The sequence below is a fragment of the Dysidea avara genome, chromosome 5 (genome assembly GCF_963678975.1).
Source record: "Dysidea avara chromosome 5, odDysAvar1.4, whole genome shotgun sequence".
Taxonomy (NCBI): Eukaryota; Metazoa; Porifera; class Demospongiae; order Dictyoceratida; family Dysideidae; genus Dysidea; species Dysidea avara.
In genome coordinates, this window is record NC_089276.1 from 36,354,100 (window position 1) to 36,374,494 (window position 20,395).

Sequence of the window (20,395 nt, forward strand, 5' to 3'; positions counted from 1 at the left end):
ATAGTCAATCAACTCAATTAATTTAAAAATGCAATAACATGCACACATGCATGCACATTAGAAACAATCATCAGTTTAGTCGGTGACTTGTGGCTTCCGGGTGAATGGTTTTGTATAGACGAGCTGCAGGCTATAAAGGAACATGTACTTGTAAATTACAACAGAAATTGAAAAAAAATAAGAAACAAACAGTTTATATCTCACACAATGTTCCTTAACTGAGAAAGTTAAAGCACACAAACAGTTATTTCGAGTATCCCTTTGATGTGGTTAACACTCTAATTTATGAGGTATAAATGTGCCATGATTAAACCATGCAGACACAAACACACACTACATACACAGTATGGCTTTGAAGTGTACTAAGTGGAAGCAAATTTTGAGATTAGTGCAAGATAATATCATGGTTAGGGACTAAATGGCTTCACACCCTTTGGAATGTGTTGGTTTCAATCATTAGACATTTATTCCAACATATGCATAGCTTTAAAAACATCGCATTCAAAAGTGATTGTATTATATGAATATTTGTGACTGGGCCTGCGAAAACAGGGCATGTGGGCACAAACTACAACCCGTCACTCTACAGGTCATATCTCAGTGCTGGAATACAATATCTGCATTCTGTAACTTGCATCATAAAGCCAATTAAATGTTAACCAAGAACTGAAAATTGCACTGCAATAGCATAATGGTATAAAAAGTTATGAGTGATGGAAGGTTGAAAAAGTAGGCAAAAATCATGTGCCCACATGCCCTATTTTCGCAGGCCCAGTCACATTTTACACAGGTTGTCTACACTAATGCACACGACCAAAAAATGTACTAAATTTCTGGTAATGAGTAAGGGAAAGTAAACTACATGTTAAGCTGTAAATAAGGACCAACTCTACTCAATAGTGAACTGACATGTTCACATTCGCCATCAGTACCATTACCTCACCTTTGTCAGTCCCAGGAAAAGTAAGAAATAAATAAATAAAAGAAGCTGAGATATGCACAGTTTAGCTAAAATGTAGAGTTTTAACGGCAGGGGGGATTATTTCGACGCCTTACACATGAAAATGAAAGGACCTATTCTGCCCAATAGTGAACTGACAGGTCCACACTCACCATGGATACCAATGGATAACCCTTGTCAGTCCCAGGAAAAGTTAAAAAAGAAAAGAAGAAGCTGAGATATGCACAGTTTAGCTAAAATGTAGAGTTTTAACAGCAGGGGGATTATTTCGATGCCTTACACATGAAAATGAAAGGACCTATTCTGCCCAATAGTGAACTGACATGTTCAGACTAACCATGGGTACTGTTGGTTAATCCCTTACTCTTTGTTATTCACAGAGAAAAATTATACTCCGGGCTTTCAGGAAGGTCTTAGTTGTTGAGTATTATGAACTATTTTACTAAAGCACTGGCATGGGTGGTGGCAATTGTGTGGATAGATTTCCAGAAGGCATTTGACTCTGTGCCCCATAAGGTTTTATTATGTAAATCCTCATTAAAGGAGTTCAAATTAATATAAACTTTTGAAGTGGATTGAAAAGTTTCTCACCAACAGGTAACAGCAAGCGGTGCTTAATGGTCACTTATCTCATATTTCCTCTGTTATTAGAGTGGTCCCACAAGGACCTGTTTCAAGTTATTAGGTCCTTTACTGTTTGTTATGTTCATAAATGATTAACCATCAGTTGTGTCTAGTATTTTTATGTTTTCTGATGATGCTAAACTATTCCAAGTTATTAAGAGTGAGGGTGATCATATAGCTCTGCAAAGCAATTTGGACACCCTTCATGCTTGATCTGTTACTTGGAAGCTAAATTTTAGCATCCTGAAATGTAACTCCTCCATCTTGTACCCTTTCACCACCATGGTCCATATATTTTTTTTTTCAAATAGAATTCAGATTGAACAAACTAGTCAGCATAAAGATCTGGGTATTTTATCTGATGATCATTTAAAATTTTACTTTCACACATCCACAGCTGCCAGTAAAGGCAACCACATGTTGGGTATAATTGCTAAATCCTTTGAGTTTCTTGAACCAGAGATGGTTGGAGAATTTAAAGCACTGGAATGACCAACACTTGAGTATTGTAATCCAATTTGGGGACCTCCTTTTATATTAGATCAACAAAATTGAAAATGTGCAATGTACCACCCATCTAAATCAGAGATAATACATATCTAATCCAAAACAACCAAGCTGTAAAAAAAGTGTGCGGCCCTCAGAAAGGCTATGGTGAAAAAAGATGTGAAATCCAAGGTGGCGGCCAAGAAATGGCTGTGATGGTAGGTTAATGGTATAATGACAATTCAGGTAAATTTTGTGAAGCGGCACAAAAATTCACCTGAATTGTCGTTATTAAAATTTTTACCATTAACCTACCATCACAGCCATTTCTTGGCCGCCACCTTGGATTTCACATCTTTTTTCACCATAGCCTTTCTGAGGGCCGCACACTTTTTTTACAGCTTGGCTGTTTTGGATTAGATTTCATTTCTTTTTGTATTTGTATACCCCAAAGCCGGCCCATAGGCCAGCTTTGGGACTTTTTTAACCTATGTTTTTTTTTCTTTACTACAGGAAGAAGAAAACATGAAGTAGATCAGTGGCGGATCCAGGATGGGGCATTTGGGGCAAATGCCCCCCCCCCCCCCCCCCCCTTCAAGAAATTGCATACAAGATCGAGATACTCTAATAGAGCAGTCAATCACTCTAATAAAGCAGTCACAATGTTCATGAGGCAGTGTAGCTTACCTATGAAGCTATAAATAGGATTTTATTTTACATAACAGACGTGATATAGTTGGTAAGTATAACTAGCTATTATTGTCGTGACCTTTTTTTTTTTTTTTTTTTGGTCTTCAACTGGTTTTCAGCAAGTTTTTTTGGTCTTCAACTGTTTTTCAGAAAGGTGCCCCCCCTCTTTCCAAACTCTGGATCCGCCCCTGTAGATGTACTTTAAATATTTTATCAGTAAATGTACAAATTATATATATAATACATATGTGACCGGATTTGCGAAAAGGGGCCTTCCACACACATCCAATTTGCCAACTTTGACAATTGATAACTTCAGATTGGAAAGAGCTATTGCCTTGAAATTTGGGCAGTGGTGATTTCTTTGCAGCTGAATTCTCTACATGATGGTTTCTTTGTAACTGAACTCTCTACAAGGTAATTTCTTCTAGCTGATCTCTCTACAGGGTGATTTGTTTGTAGCTGAACTATTTACAAGGTAACTTCTTCTAGCTGATCTTTCTACAGGGTGATTTGTTTGTAGCTGAATTCTGTACAGGTGATTTTTTTGCAGCTGAGCTCTTTACAGAATGGTTTCTTTGTAGCTGAACTCTCTACAAGATAACTTTTCTAGCTGATGTCTCTACAAGGTGACTAGTTTGTAGCTGAACTCTCTACATGGTGGTTTCTTTGTAACTGAACTTTCTACAAGGTGACTTCTTCTAGCTGATCTTTCAATAGGGTGATTTGTTTGTAGCTTCACTCTCTACAAGGTAACTTCTTCTAACTGATCTCTCTACAGGGAGATTTTTTTGTAGCTGAACTCTCTACAGGTGATTTGTTTGAAGCTGAACTTTCTAAATGATGGTTTCTTTGTAGCTGAACTCTCTACAAGTTAACTTCTTCTAGCTGATCTCTCTACAGGGTGATTTGTTTGTAGCTGAATTCTGTACAGATGATTTGTTTGCAGCTGAGCTCTTTACAGAATGGTTTCTTTGTAGCTGAACTCTCTACAAGATAAATTTTCTAGCTGATGTCTCTACAAGGTGACTAGTTTGTAGCTGAACTCTCTACATGGTGGTTTCTTTGTAACTGAACTTTCTACAAGGTGACTTCTTCTAGCTGATCTTTCAATAGGGTGATTTGTTTGTAGCTTCACTCTCTACAAGGTAACTTCTTCTAACTGATCTCTCTACAGGGAGATTTGTTTGTAGCTGAACTCTCTACAGGTGATTTGTTGGAGGCTGAACTTTCTAAATGATGGTTTCTTTGTAGCTGAACTCTCTACAAGTTAACTTCTTCTAGCTGATCTCTCTACAGGGTGATTTGTTTGTAGCTGAATTCTGTACAGATGATTTGTTTGCAGCTGAGCTCTTTACAGAATGGTTTCTTTGTAGCTGAACTCTCTAAAAGGTAACTTCTTCTAACTGATCTTTCTACAGGGCAATTTGTTTGTGGCTGAATTTTCTACAGGGTGATTTCTTTGCAGCTGAACTCTCTACTTGGTGGTTTCTTTGTAGCTGAACTATGTACAAGGTAATTTCTTCTAGCTGACCTCTCTACAGGGTGATTTGTTTGTAACTGAATTCTGTACAGGTGATTTGTTTGCAGCTGAGCTCTCAACAGAATGATTTCTTTGTAGTTGAACTCTCTACAAGGTAACTTTTCTAGCTGATGTCTCTACAAGGTGACTAGTTTGTAGCTGAACTCTCTACATGGTGGTTTCTTTGTAACTGAACTTTCTACAAGGTGACTTCTTCTAGCTGATCTTTCTACAGGGTGATTTGTTTGTAGCTGAACTCTCTACAAGGTAACTTCTTCTAACTGATCTCTCTACAGGGAGATTTGTTTGTAGCTGAACTCTCTACAGGTGACTTGTTTGAAGCTGAACTTTCTAAATGATGGTTTCTTTGTAGCTGAACTCTCTACAAGTTAACTTCTTCTAGCTGATCTCTCTACAGGGTGATTTGTTTGTAGCTGAATTCTGTACAGATGATTTGTTTGCAGCTGAGCTCTTTACAGAATGGTTTCTTTGTAGCTGAACTCTCTAAAAGGTAACTTCTTCTAACTGATCTTTCTACAGGGCAATTTGTTTGTGGCTGAATTTTCTACAGGGTGATTTCTTTGCAGCTGAACTCTCTACTTGGTGGTTTCTTTGTAGCTGAACTATGTACAAGGTAATTTCTTCTAGCTGATCTCTCTACAGGGTGATTTGTTTGTAACTGAATTCTGTACAGGTGATTTGTTTGCAGCTGAGCTCTAAACAGAATGGTTTCTTTGTAGCTGAACTCTCTACAAGGTAACTTTTCTAGCTGATGTCTCTACAAGGTGACTAGTTTGTAGCTGAACTCTCTACATGGTGGTTTCTTTGTAACTGAACTTTCTACAAGGTGACTTCTTCTAGCTGATCTTTCTACAGGGTGATTTGTTTGTAGCTGAACTCTCTACAAGGTAACTTCTTCTAGCTAATCTCTCTACAGGGAGATTTGTTTGTAGCTGAACTCTCTACAGGTGATTTGTTTGAAGCTGAACTCTCTACATGATGGTTTCTTTGTAGCTGAACTCTCTACAAGTTAACGTCTTCTAGCTGATCTCTCTACAGGGTGATTTGCTTGTAGCTGAACTATCTACAAGATAACTTCTTCTAGCTGATCTCTCTACATGGTGATTTGTTTGTAGCTGAATTCTGTATAGGTGATTTGTTTGCAGCTGAGCTCTTTAAATAATGGTTTCTTTGTAGCTGAACTCTCTCAAGGTAACTTCTTCTAGCTGATGTCTTTACAGGGTCACTAGTTTGTAGCTGAATTCTCTACATGATGGTTTCTTTGTAACTGAACTCTCTACAAGGTAACTTTTTCTAGCTCATCTTTCTACAGGGTGATTTATTTGTAGCTGAATTCTGTACAGGTGATTTGTTTGCAGCTGAGCTCTTTAAAGAATGGTTTCTTTGTAGCTGAACTCTCTACAAGGTAACTTCTTCTAGCTGATGTCTCTACAAGGTGACTAGTTTGTAGCTGAGCTCTCTACATGGTGGTTTCTTTGTAACTGAACTCTCTACAAGGTGACCTCTTCTAGCTGATCTTTCTACAGTGTGATTTGTTTGAAGCTGAACTCTCTACAAGGTAACTTCTTCTAGCTGATCTCTCTACAGGGAGATTTGTTTGTAGCTGAACTCTCTACATGATGGTTTCTTTGTAGCTGAACTCTCTACAAGGTAACTTCTTCTAGCTAATCTCTCTACAGGGAGATTTGTTTGTAGCTGAACTCTCTACATGATGGTTTCTTTGTAGCTGAACTCTCTGCAAGGTAACTTCTTCTATTGATCTCTCCACAGGGCGATTTGTTTGTAGCTGAACTCTCTACATGGTGGTTTCTTTGTAGCTGAACTCTACAAGGTGATTCTTTCTAGCTGAACTATCTCTTTCCATAGTTGCATGAACTCCCTACAAGGTAACTTCTTCTAGCTGATCTCTCTACAGGGTGACTTGTGTGTAGCTGATCTCTCTACAGGGTGACTTGTGTGTAGCTGATCTCTATACAGGTTTCTTATTTCTAGCTGATCTCTTGAATTCTCTTCAGGGTCACTGCTCTATTAGGATGACTGCTCTATTAGAGTATCTCGATCTCGCACTTGCTGCACCAAGTTGGATTTCGTGTTATAACTCCGTGACTTTAAGTCTGATTCTTCTACACCATTGATAAGCCTTTCTAAGATGATTACTCCATCTGTATAACGATTTTCAAAGCATTACCCCAAGCGGTTTATCTGGTAGGCGTGGCAAGCAGTCGTTTTTTATTAGCTAATCTCGATTGCGTAATTGTTACACACTGTTGGTTTTTTCGTTGTATCTTCCTGTTTTTTAAATCAATTTCTTTCAAACCACAAAAGGTTTGAGGTTCAATAGTTAACCTATTCACCCACCGATTTTCAGCTTCTTCCCATACGCGGTTTACCCTGTAGGCGTGACAATAGTCTCGCGTGCCAGACGGTTTGTGTGGGGGCGGCAAATAAACCGTCTGGTCACTGTTGCACACTTTCCGTGAACTCACTTGAATGCAATTAGATTGCATCACGGCATTGTTTTGCGCCAAGGATGATGTAATAATCGTTCCAATCATCTCTGTGAGCAGACTAAGACGATAATTGTACTGGTATTGTCCTGGTGACGTATTCGAAACATTGCTGAACGTCTTACTCTACAATTCCGCCGTTTCACAAATCCGTAGTGAACCATAATCGTTCTTATACCAACGCTTTTAAGAGCCCTGTACTAGGGAAACAAAGATCCTAAGCCCATGGCGTCGTTAAACTTTCGAAAAAGTAATCTGTAGCCGAGATTCAGTTCTTTATTACACTAAGAATTTGAATTATTACTGTTTGTTTCGTCACAGAGTCCGCGAAGCGATCTGATTGGCTCTGCCAACATTCCGGCAGTGGTCCCGGAATGTGTGCAACAGTGACCAGACGGTTTATTTACCGCCCCCACACAAACCGTCTGGCACGCGAGACTAGCGTGACAACACATTGGTGTTATTTTTCGTGAATAATCGCTCATAACTATTTGCCTGTTTATCGTATTCCAGCCAAAGTTGGTACCGAGATGCGCCTTTATATCCCCCTTCTGTGAGCCAAATGTCAAGGCAATCGGATATGGCGTTCGAGTTTTATAGCAGTTTTTGTAAGTGTGCGACAAGAAAAAGAAAAATAAGAAGAAAAAAACGAAGAAACTGAGCCAATTTTTTAAGTCGCATATCTCGGGAACGCGAGAAGCGATTTCGCTCAAATTTGGAATGTAGAGTGCTGCAGTTGGAGGGCATGTCCACAGCAAAAATCGTCTTGTTTCATCAAGGAAGCACAGAGCTACGGAGGTGCGAAAATTGCGTTTTCTTTCTTCCTGTCAATATACTCACGGGTGTTACGCGCCGGCTTCTTGGGCCGCACGACACACTACCGTGTGTCTTATTATTATAATAATTGCAGGACTCTGAAAGAGTATACGTGCAATATAGTATGTAGTTAAGTTAAGTAGTTAATTAAGTATAAAAAAATTATAAATTATAATTTGTTTAAAAAATCAGTAGCAGATCTACTGTGACGGAATGCCTCAAAGGAATCCAAATTAACAACTGAGTCAGGTGAACTATTCCACAATCTGACAGTAGCTGGGAAGAAACTGAATTTGTGTATATCAATTCTTGAAAAAGGTGTTTGATATCTTCTATTGTGCCCTCTAGTAACAGTGGCGATGAGAGATATCTCATAGGGTAGTTCTAGTGCGACAGAACCTTGCAATATCTTATAAAACATCATCAGTCTACTTACTTGTCTTCTAACCTCCAAGCTACACCATTTAAGCTCATTCAGGATACTGGTAACACTACTTGAAAAATCATAATCAGACACCACAAATCTGGCAGCACGTCGCTGAACACTTTCAAGCTTCTCAATGTTAGTCTTAGTATATGGTGCCCAAACTATTGATGCGTATTCTAGTATTGGTCTCACATACAAGAAATAGGCTTGGCTTCGTATTTGAGAATTACAATTATATAGATTATGCTTAAGAAGCGCCAATACACTATTAGCTTTTCTGCAAATAGTGGTAATATGTTTGTTAAAGTTCATCTTAGAGTCCAATATCACACCAAGGTATTTTGCGTGACTTTATTTATTTATTTATTGTTAATCAGCAGGACCCTCCAGGGGTATAATGCTGATGTGCAATTACATGTGTACAATTTCCATTAGTTACTTAACTATATAAGTATGTACAATTACGACAAGTTACTTAATTATATACATATGTACAATTACAATAATAAACTATAAAAATATATACAATTACGATAAGTTACTTAACTATACACATAGAAGGGGCTAATTTTTGCTTAAATTCTTCAACACAGTCAGTCTCAATAATCTCATCATCTAATCTATTGGGAGGAAGGAATATTTATATACATCAATTCTTGGTTGGTAAGGTACTAGTTTAAAATTGTGTGAGTGACTAACCATTCTTAGTTGATTATTGTACAGGAAATAGCTTGTGGGTTTTGGATTACTTAAAGTAACTTGTAATACTTCACATTTATCTGTGTTAAATGTCATCATCCACTTATTAGCCCACTCTTCAATTCGTAACAAATCCTCCTGTAAGAAACGACTATCATCTGTAGTATGTATTGGTCTATAGAGCAGACAATCATCAGCAAACAAGCCACAAGAAGATGATACACAATCAGGTAAGTCATTAATGTAAACTAAGAATAATAAGGGTCCGAGGACAGTGCCCTGGGGCACTCCACTAATAACATCGATGGGTGATGATTGAGAACCATTACAAATAACATATTGAGTGCGGCTGCTCAAAAAGGATGAAGTCCATTCTAAGATCTCATGACGTATTCCATAATGCTGCAACTTATGTAGGAGATAACGATGTAACACCTTATCAAATGCCTTAGATAGGTCAAGTAAGATGGCATCAGTTTGAGTTTTCTGGTTAAGGTTTGACACTAAGTCATGAACTGTGTGTAACAATTGTAGCTCAGTAGAGTGTTTGGCACGAAAACCGTATTGACACTTTGAGAGTATATTCAAACTATTCAGATGTTCCATAATATTAGTGTGTACTATTCGTTCCAGAGTTTTGCAACACACAGATGTTAATGAAACTGGCCTATAGTTTGTAGGGTTACTACGATTGCCCTTCTTAGATATAGGGGCCACAGAGGCTATTTTCCAGTCGTGTGGAATCCCTCCTTGTTTCAATGATGAATTAAACAGCAATGCTAAACTAGGAGATAATTCAAATGCCATCTCTTTCAATAGCTTGGGAGGGATACCATCTGGACCTGTAGCCTTGAAAGGATCGACTTGTGTCAATAGGGTATATACTTCTTCAATAGATGTTTCAAATAATGGAAGATCAGTCTTGATCACGGGTGTTACGCGCCGGCTTCTTGGGCCGCACGACACACTACCGTGTGTCTTGATTCTGAAATACTAGCCATTCTGGACTTACCTTCTATGAATTATGAGATTTGATATTACCAATTACTTTTAAAATTAGTTCTAATTCAATTACATATTCTAGGACTGGGGCCATCCCTTCAATCATCATACAATTCAGATTACAAATTCATTCAAATTTCTATTCAGGACCATAAATGATTGGAACCGTTTACCTTCACACATCTAAATGCTAGATCTACTAATTGTTTCATATCTTTGTTTGACAGTTTTCCTAAATTTATTGTTGTATATAGGTTGTGGACAGAGTATACAGGCTGCATGAGTCTCTACCCTGAATTTTAATCATAATCGTAAATTAATTCTGGTGGACATCATGACAGCTAAAATTGCTACAGCTTCTGGGGGATGGGGAGGTGCACCCCCAGACCTACTGCTTCCAGAGATTCTGTACTTTGATCAACCCCTCTCACATCAACTACTTTTGTCACTGATGGTATAATATTCATTTATCCTGTGGTAAGTATATGTGCTAATAATCGTCATTGGTCCAAATCAAAATGTCTGACATGGCTTTAGAAATACAGAGTTTCATATACATGTTTATAGTCATATCCAAATTAATGTGAGCCTATATAATACTACATGAGTCACTATCAGTGTCAGCTAACTGACACAAATTCCATCAGTCAATTATATAAAGGGTAGCTCTAAGAACTGAACTGTTATTGAGAACTATACATTTGATGATAAAAGTCTTCACTCAAAAGCATCTTGTTTTTTAATTCTCAGAAATATTTTAAAATGTGGTAAAGGATCAATTTCACGTTGTTGATATAACACTTCCTATTTCCTGGAACTGTGGAAGCTTTCAACAAAAGCTGCACGGTATAGTTTAGACGAATCCTTGAAAATTCACTATAGTCTGCCATGTTTACACATAAATTCCAATCATTGTAAGTTAACTCATACATAATACTGAATTGCTACTTATTTTATAGACAGTTTACCTATTTATAAAGCTAATTTTATAAGTAATTGTGTTTGTTTGTCCTGATCATGATCACAAGCTGTTTGTGTCATTTGCCAAAAGTTCAATGTACTATAAATAGTCAAACATCCAGTCAGCAGGTGCTACAATGGCCTTGCATAGAGGGAATGCACCACTATATACATTGATTGAGCACTTAAAATTAAAGGTGTTTACGACTTATCATAGCTACATGTGCTGTGTTAGTTGTATAACATTTCACCAGAGCATCCTTATTGTTTGCTACCTCCAGGAAGTGAGCATGTGCTAAAACCTTTCAATGAATAGGAAGCCCATAACTACATACTGTATGTAGTACATGCAACAATATACATTATAAACAAATTAATACTGTTACAGGGGAACTTATAATATACATTGTATACAATTTAATACTGTTACAGGGGGACTTATAATATACATTGTATACAAATTAATACTGTTACAGGGGGACATTGTAAGAATTTTTACACTTGCTCACTACCTAGCTTACCAATTCCTTAATTTCACACTAATGAGCTGTAAAAGGATCGCACACTGTCATCTTAAAATGGTTTCTTTGTAATAGCACTGGCTAATTGCTTTAATTTGAAAAGCATTCAAGATAACATATGTGAGAGTTTCATCCTATACAAGTCACCATGTGTAGTAGGCAAGACTATGTTGTGTAGGAATATAAGTGTAGAAATCACAGCCTAATCAACGTATGCTTATATGCACACTTGACATGACAGCCCACGTACACTGTATACAAATTCAGCAGTAAGAAGATTAATGATGGTAACACCGGTCCATGTAGTTTCCCACCATCTCGATTCTTAATAACTGAAAGGTAATAGGCGTTTCGTGTGCAGTAGCGTCTATTACCTTTTAGTTTTGGTTATTAAGAATCAAGATGGCAGGAAACTACATGGACCCATGCCAATTGTGCTCACCCAAAGTGCAAAAGTGATGATACAATGATTAGTTTACACTATACACTCATTGTAAATCTTTACTAGATGGTTTGTTAAAGTAATAAAATATCTTTACTTTGTTGTACTCACTGTACTAGTTTCATGTACACCTCTGAGATGGATCATGGATCACAATATGGCACATACCTTGTTTTGAGTTTTGATGTGGTAGTCTTGCTCTCAATAACTAGTCTTCCATGCAACTCAAAAGATAGCATGATGCAACCAGGAACACTGTGTTTCAAGTTAACTCACCCATCTCACCTTCTATCCGGTGTGTTACATAGTCTAAATAGAATCAATCTTTAAATCACAATCACTTCTATATTAGCTTATATTAGCTACCTGAACTAATATATATTTGTGCAATATTACTGAGCGGTTAATTCTTTAACAATAGTACATAAAGCTTGTACTTTTAGCCAATCAATGAGCTATTCATAAATGTGGCCCAGTTTGACAAAACCAGTATATATAGCCTTTCCAAGTTTGACAACCCATAACTTTCCATACTTTTCACTAGATCTATTTGAAAATTTCTCACAGCCTAGTGCTATACAACTTACAGATTCAAGCTAGTAAAGTTCTGAAGTGTTACCTTATTCACAAGATATGTAAATTATGATTGTGTCAGTTGAAAAGGCTATAAGACAAGTTTGTCAGACTGGGTCACAAATTAAGAATCATTGATACCTTTGTTATGGAATTCAGTCACATAATAATAAATTTTTGTGTCTCTAGCTCACCTTTACTGAACCATTGTACTTACTAAGTTTAATTTCCCTACCAAGAACCTTGAAGCATAATTTTCAATTTGAAAGTTTAACTCTCCCATTAATAATTAATTTTTACTAGCCTAATGTAGTTGATTTGTTGGGGTTAAGTTAACTGCTTTAATTATTGCCCAAGTATAATTATATTCAGTGGTGTAACTAAACCCAGGCCTACCCGGGCCTGGGCCCGGGTGTCAGCAATCAAGTCACACCCACGGAATTAGCAATAGAGTAGTAGAAAAAGACAACTTCGCCAAATAATCGATCTAGACCTTGACAACAGCACACATTTTTGGCAGCGAAACAGCTATATTACCTTTTGTTATTGTGAAATTGCTTCAAACTGACAGGTTAGTTGAATAAGCGCCTCTATAAATAATTATCGTTTCGATAATGCAGCCACTTTAATAGTGTTACTTGTGAATGCAACTTCAACTTATTGCACTGGGCCCTGGTGTCGGTGCAAGTCTAGTTACGCCACTGATTATATTTACCATGAGACAATGGACACATACTGGGTGTGCCATACATACACTAACTAGGTTAAATTATGACATCATGCAATTCATTATTCACACCAGTCTCTTGATCACATATCCATAACTATTTTTGTTTGCTTTAGTCAAGTTTTTGATATACAGTAAAAAATAAGTAGTGAATACTGTGCACGTGGCAAATAGTGGACGTCACTGCAAATTTGTAGTGACAGTCACTTACCACAGTATACATTACTCATGAGTAATGTATACTGTGGTAAGTGACTGTCACTACAAATTTGCAGTGACATATCATAAACAGTAAAACATGATACTGTCACTATACCTTCCTAATTAATCACATAACTGTCTTAACTATACATGCATAGATACCTCGACTATGCAGATACACAGAACTTGACAGTCAATGCATTCAGGTGTACAAGTATTCCTACATAACAGCACACTTCATAGCTATGGCTTTACAGATGTTCAACAACTATAGTATAAAATAGCTGGAGTAACACCACAGATACAAACTAACAACGAGTGTAAAGTACGTTGCTTGCATCCTGCTGGACAGTGTACAATGGAGGTGTTGAAGAGAGCAAGCTTAGTACCTGAGATGCCAGACCAATATGCCAGAAATCCCAGTATCACTAGTTTGGCTGGATTTCAATCATTTTATCCAGAAGATGATGATGATGCAATGAACGAACTTGCTGAAAGGCTTCTAACTGATGGGACCAAGGTGTGTAGAACCTACCTTACAGAAAAGACACGTGTAAACTCTGTAGCTACACTTTGTCTTTTTTTTTGTCTATAATAGCTGTAGCTAGTTTGCTTGGTACAGGAGGTTGCACAATGCTAAAAGCCTTAACAAAGTGTAGCTACAGAGTTCTATTAGCCTAACAAGTATGAACATATAATTGTTATGCATATCAACAAAAGACTATAATATTATACTTGAACACTAGTATATATACTGCTGTCTTTGAGCCTGCCAAACACTTAGGAAGTCAAACCTACTTTCCACTAAGACACCTTGTGCTGTTATCATAGTAATTGATATAAGCCTGTTAGCTACATCCATAAATAAAATCATATATAGCTACTTATTTAATTAGTATAGCTATACAAACTCTTACTCAGTAGTGTATGTCCAGCAGCATTTTGAATACATTTACTGAGGCCGGGGGATAAGCCCGCATAATCCAGAAAACTGTCTTTTTTCTTCTTCCCGGGAAATAATCCAGAAAACTGAATTTGATATAAAAACGAATTGAAAACGCACAATACTTTTGCCAATTTACATAGCTAGGTGGTTACAAACAGGCATACCTCATGAAGCCGGCGTCTCGGCCGGCGTTCATCCGATTGCTTAGAAAAACAGATTTTATTAATTGGCAAAGAGTAAAGCACCTAACTGTGTATAAACTTTCAACATGCAACAAGGAACTCACCCACTACGATGCGCTGAATCATTTTGTGTCCTTTCGTCTTCGTGCTTGTCAGACAATGACTTAATCACGTGATATCTATATATCAAACTGAATCACAATCACGTGAGGAGCAACGTGATCAAGACACACGATAGTGTGTCGTGCGGCCCAAGAAGCTGGCGCGCCACACCGTGGGTATATTGACAGGAAGAAAGAAAACGTCATTTTCACACCTTTGTATCTCGGCGATCCCTTATCCGATTGGAACCAAATTTGCTACAGAGTTGCCCGCCAGTCAGGGGAATCCACATTCCAAATTTGAAGGAAATCGCTCCAGCCATTTCCGAGATACGAGCTGCCAAACTTTCGAATTTTTTTTTCTTTCTTCTTCGTGTTTTCGCACACTTGCAAAAATTGCTATAAAACGAAAACGCGTATTCTGATAGCCTTGCAATTTGGCACAGAGAAAGGGAGTCTAAAGGCGTATTCTAGTATCAAATTTGGTGCAGATCCGATGAATGGTCCAGGATTTATGACCAACTATTTGCGTAAAACAAGATCGATTTGTTGTCACGCCTACAGGGTAAACCGCTTCATGGAATGAGTTGAAAATTGCTATGTAGATGGAGTAACCATAGTAGGAGTGCCTTTTGGTGGTTTGAAATGAATCGAGATAAAGACCATGGAGATATGATACAAAACCCAACCTGTGTTACAATTACGCGATCGATTTTCATGAATAAAAAAGTATTAGTTTTTACGCCTAATAGGCAAACCGCTTAGAGCAATGAGCTGAAAATCGGTATATAGCTGGAATAATCTTCATAGAAAGTCCTTGCAGTAGTACAGAAGAATCGGATTACAAACCACTGTGGAAAGCCAACTCCGTGTAGCAAATTCGACATCGAGATACTCTAATAGAACAGTCACCCTAATAGAGCATTTAGCCTCGCATTTAGCTAATTTATTTACTCCATTATAGAATTCTATTACATTGCAAGTTATTCTGTAGGGAGTTCAGCTGCAAACAGTTAATCTTATAGACAGTTCAGCAAGAAGCACGTCACCCTATAGAGAGTTCAGCTACAAATATATCACTGTAGTGATTCAGAACATTACAGGTCACACTGAAGAGAGTTCAGCTATAAACAAGTCATGCACCCTGTAGAGAGTTCGGCTACACTCTCTAGAGAATTCAGCTACAAACAAGTCACTGTGGAGAGAGTTCAGCTACAAAGAAACTACCCTGTAGAGAGTTCATCTATGCAAACAAGTTACCCTATAGAGATCAGCCTGCAAACAAGTAACCCTGTAGAGAGTTCAGCTACAGACAAGTCACTTTATAGTTTATACAATGTTCAGCTACAAGTAAGTCACTCTGAAGAGAATTCAGCCACAAGCAAGTCACTCTGTAGAGAATTTTGCTACAAACTACAAACAAGTCACTGTGTAGAGAGTTCAGCAACCAAAAAAACCACAGTTCAGCTATACAAAAAAGTTACTCTGTATAGAGAGATCAGCTAGAAACAATAGAGAGCTCAGCTAGAAGTCACCCTGTAGAAATCTCAGCTGCAAAGAAACCCTGTAGAGAGACCAACTACAAACAAATCACCCTGCACTGCCTGCAGAGCATTCAGCCATAAACAAACCACCCTGTAGAAAGTTCAGGTACAAACAAATCACCCTATATAGAGTTCAGCTACAAAAAAGAATCACTCTGTAGAGAGTTCAGCTACAAAGAAACCATCCTGTAGAGTTTAGCTACAAACAAGTTACCCTACAGTGAGATCAGTTTGAAACAAGAGATTTCAGCTACAAACTAATCACCCTGTAGAGAGTTCAGCTATGAACAGATCACCCTGTAGAGAGTTCAGCTATACAAGTCACCCTGTAGAGAGATCAGCTAGAAGCATGTCACTTTGTAGAGAGTTCAGTTACAAAGAAACCATCCTGTGGAGAGTTCAGCTACAAACAAATCACTCTGCATAGAGTTCAGCAGCAAATAAATTACCCTGTAGAGAGTTCAGCTACAAAAAAATCACTCTGTAGAGAGTTCAGCTAGATAAAAGTCACCCTACAGAGAGATCAGGTCACCCTATAGAGAGATCAGCTAGAAGAAGTCATGCACCTTGTAGAGAGTTCAGCTACAAAGAACCCACTCTGTAGAGAGTTCAGCCAGAAACAAGTTACCCTATAGAGAGATCAGCTAGAAACATGTCACCCTGTAGAGATTTCAGCTACAAACAGATCATCCTGTAGATAGTTCAGCTAGATACAAGTCACCCTGTAGAGAGATCAGCTAGAGGAAGTCACCTTGTAGAGAGATCAGCTAGAAAAAAGTTGCCTTGTAGAAAGTTCAGTAACAAAGAAACCATCCTGTAGAGAGTTCAGCTACAAACAAATCACCCTGTAGAGAGTTCAGCTGCAAACAAATCACCCTGTAGAGAGTTCAGCTGCAAACAAATCAACCTGTAGAGAGATCAGCTCGAGGAAGTCACCTTGTAGAGGGATCAGCTAGAAACAAGTCACCTTGTAGAGAGTTCAGCTACAAAGAAACCACCATGTAGAGAGTTCAACTGCAAACAAATCATGTAGAGGTTTCAGTTACAAATAAATCACCCACTGTAGAGAGATCAGCTACAACCAAATCACCCTGTAGAGAGATCAGCTACAAATAAACCACCCTGTAGAGAGATCAGCTACAAACAAAACACCTTGTAGAGACTTCAGCTACAAACAAATCAACCTGTAGAGGTTTCAGTTACAAACAAATCACCCACTGTAGAGAGATCAGCTACAAACAAATCACCCTGTAGAGAGTTCAGCTACAAAAAAAATCACCCTGTAGAGAGATCAGCTAGAAACACATCACCCTGTAGAGAGTTCAGCTACAAACAAATCACCTTGTAGAGAGTTAAGCTACAAACAAATTACCCTGTAGAGAAATCAGCTACAAACAAATCACCTTGTAGAGAGTTCACTTACAAACAAATCTACCAGTAGAGATATCAGTTACAATCACCCTGTAGAGAGATCAGATCATCCTGTAGAGAGTTCAGCTACAAACAAGCCACCCTGTAGAAAGTTCAGGTATTAAAAAAATCATCCTGTAGATAGTTTTGATACAAACAAATCACCCTGTAGAGAGTTCAGCAAGATAAAAGTCACCCTCCAGAGAGATCAGGTCACCCTATAGAGAGATCAGCTAGAAGAAGTCACCTTGTAGAGAGTTCACCTACAAATAACCCACTCTGTAGAGAGTTCAGCTAGAAACAAGTCATCCTGTAGAGAATTCAGCTACAAAAATCACCCTGTAGAGATTTCAGCTACAAACAGATCTTCCTGTAAATAGTTCAGCTATAGATACAAGTCACCCTGTAGTAGGAGAAGTCACCTTGTAGAGAGATCAGCTAGAAACAAGTCACCTTTTAGAGACCAGCTACAAAGAAACCATCCTGTAGAGAGTTCAGCTACAAACAAATCACCCTGTAGAGAGTTCAGCTACAAGCAAATCACCCTGTAGAGAGTTCAACTACAAAAAAATCACACTGTAGAGAGACCAGCAGAAACAAATCACCCTGTAGAGAGTTCAGCTACAAACAAATCACCCTGTAAAGAGATCAGCTAGAAACAATTCATCCTCTAGAGAGAATCCTGTGTAGAGTTAAACTACAAGCAAATCACCCTGTAGAGAGTTCAGCTACATTTCAAGTCCCTTAGTAGAGAGATCAGCTGCGAACAAGTTATCCAGTAGGGATGAATAGACATGTAATAAATGTATGTATATAATTTGTATAATTACAAAAACAGTTAAAATATTAAAAATCTGCTTTGTCTTTTTATTCTTCCTGTGGTAAAGAAAAAGGTTAGGTTAAAAAAGCCCCAAAGCCGGCCTATGGCTGGCTTTGGGGTATACAAATACAAAAAGAAGTGATATCTAATCAAAAACAGCCAAGCTGTAAAAAAAGGTGCTGCCCCTAAAAGGCCATGGTGAAAAAAGATGTGAAATCCAAGGTGGCGGCCAAGAAATGGCTGTGATGGTAGGTTAACAGTAAAAATTTTAATAACAACAATTCAGGTGAATTTGGTGCTGAAACACAAATTCACATGAAGTGTTGTTATTAAAATTTTTACCATTAACCTACCACCACAGCCATATGCATTTCTTGGCCGCCACCTTGGATTTCACATCTTTTTTCACCATGGCCTTTTAGGAGCTGCACCTTTTTTTACAGCTTGGCTATTTTTGATTAGATACCAACAAGAAGTCGATACAATGAAGTACAGCTGAGTTATGGCAGTTTGTACATCGTTATGTGAAGAAGGAAGATGGAAGGATTGTTCTTTTGCTCTTTCAAGTGAAGTGGGAAGCTCTGGGTTAGATGAATGCAACAAAGTATGGGACCATTTAAGCCAAAATTTAATGTAATGGTGTTTATTGTTTTTAGATAGCTTTAGTGGTTTCTGTGTTATGGACTTTAGTTTTACAAGGAATGCATGCGATCCAGTTTACTGGATTATGCATTTTCAGTGCTTGCCAGTTGGGCAACAAATTAACACTATTGTACTACTAGTTTTGACTTTCAGTATACTACTCAAACTACTCGAGGCTGGTTTTAACAGATGTACATGTCTTTTGAATGGCAGTTTCAGGCCTTGTGAAGGGCTTGGCTTGGCAAGATCAGTGGTTTACTGTGGATGGTCTGATAATGTTTGCCAAACAATTTTCTGTGGAGTTTGCTCCATATCAGCCACTAAGAAGCCAGCACAGCCCTGTAATCTCGTGTCTGGATTTCAATCATGGTCTGCCTCATCATTTTTGAAGTCTATCTCTTGCCCAACCCTGGTAGTCTGGCACCACCAGCCCTTTGCAAAAAGTAAGGGTCTGGTGAAATACAGATTATAGTACAATTGACTGTTCTATTAGAGAGTAGTGATCTAAGGAGCTTGGTACAATACATTTGCAGCTTGACGTGGAAAAAAAACACTATAGAAAAACTATAAAACAGTTAAGAAGATACTTCTGTGTGTAATAAGTTGTTGAAAGTGGTTTGTTCGAAATGTGCTTCCTTAGCAATATAAATAGAGAATTACAAAATAATTCACCAATTACAAAATCCGAAATTAGAATAACTTCATTATTACAAAACAGAAGCCTTATTTAAAATATATTTCCAGCTATGCAACTAGTCCCTGGCTTTTAGAAGTACCACAACATCTACTTGTTCATGATTTAGGGTTTTGATTCATTATTATCAAATATTTATGGATTCTTAACTGCTTATTAATTGACATGGAATTCAAATGTTGTCATGGAAACATGAGTTTTTCCCATGTGAATTAGTGAAAACTACGAACCAAAAATCAGACCAATGAAGAGCCATGAGAACTTACTAACAATTCTAAGGTTTGAAGAACATCACTTGTGAGGGACTGACAAGAGGATTTATGAATAATATGTCTAGTTGCTGAAATATGGTTCCTTGTTCTAAAGACCTGTTCAATAAATAAAGAATATTGATATTTTATTGACAGCAATATCAGTAATTAGAAGTAACAAAAAATAGTCAATTTAGTCCAATCTTCTGCTAGCTGTTGTATCTTCAGCCTGGCTGTACTGAGCCCTATCCTCTATTCTGCAACAACAACAAAAGCCTTTTACTCAAAGAACTATTCAAACAACACTCTTACCACTGGCTATAGACAGACTGAATTCCTGTTAAAAAGGTCCTTTTATCCTATCTGTTGACCTGTCATATGACATCACTTTTGTAGATTCTAGGTCATTTATAAGGTTTCATCTACACATGTTGATGACTCAGTTTCTGTAAACAATTTAATGTTACCCTTTTCTTCAGCTACAATATGACCTAAAACAAGATATTGTGGTCACAACATTAATTTTTAAATTCATACTACAAGCACTAGAGGCATTATATTATTTCTTACAAATCGCTCAGTCAGGACCTAGACAGTTTGATTGTGCCAGTTGCTAAGTGTGTTAT

The 20,395-nt window shown here is 37.8% G+C and overlaps 1 protein-coding gene and 1 long non-coding RNA gene across 3 annotated transcripts in view; one reads left to right on the plus strand and one right to left on the minus strand.

The window, feature by feature from the left end:
- LOC136255582 (uncharacterized) lies at window positions 1-14,485 on the minus strand. Of its 2 annotated transcripts, XR_010700976.1 has the most exons (4): window positions 14,412-14,477; window positions 14,097-14,208; window positions 11,847-11,987; window positions 1-130 (listed from the first exon to the last, which is right to left on the minus strand). It is a non-coding gene; the product is annotated as an uncharacterized lncRNA (long non-coding RNA). The 2 variants fall into 2 exon arrangements; XR_010700975.1 differs by lacking the exon at window positions 14,097-14,208 and having other exon boundaries at window positions 14,412-14,485.
- LOC136255580 (transient receptor potential cation channel subfamily A member 1-like) overlaps window positions 13,494-20,395 on the plus strand; it is a 15,602-nt gene continuing 8,700 nt past the window's right edge. The window contains exon 1 of the mRNA XM_066048382.1: window positions 13,494-13,699. Within this exon, the coding sequence (XP_065904454.1) occupies window positions 13,538-13,699 (162 nt within the window). The 5' untranslated portion in view covers window positions 13,494-13,537. The remainder of the gene's footprint in view (window positions 13,700-20,395) is intronic.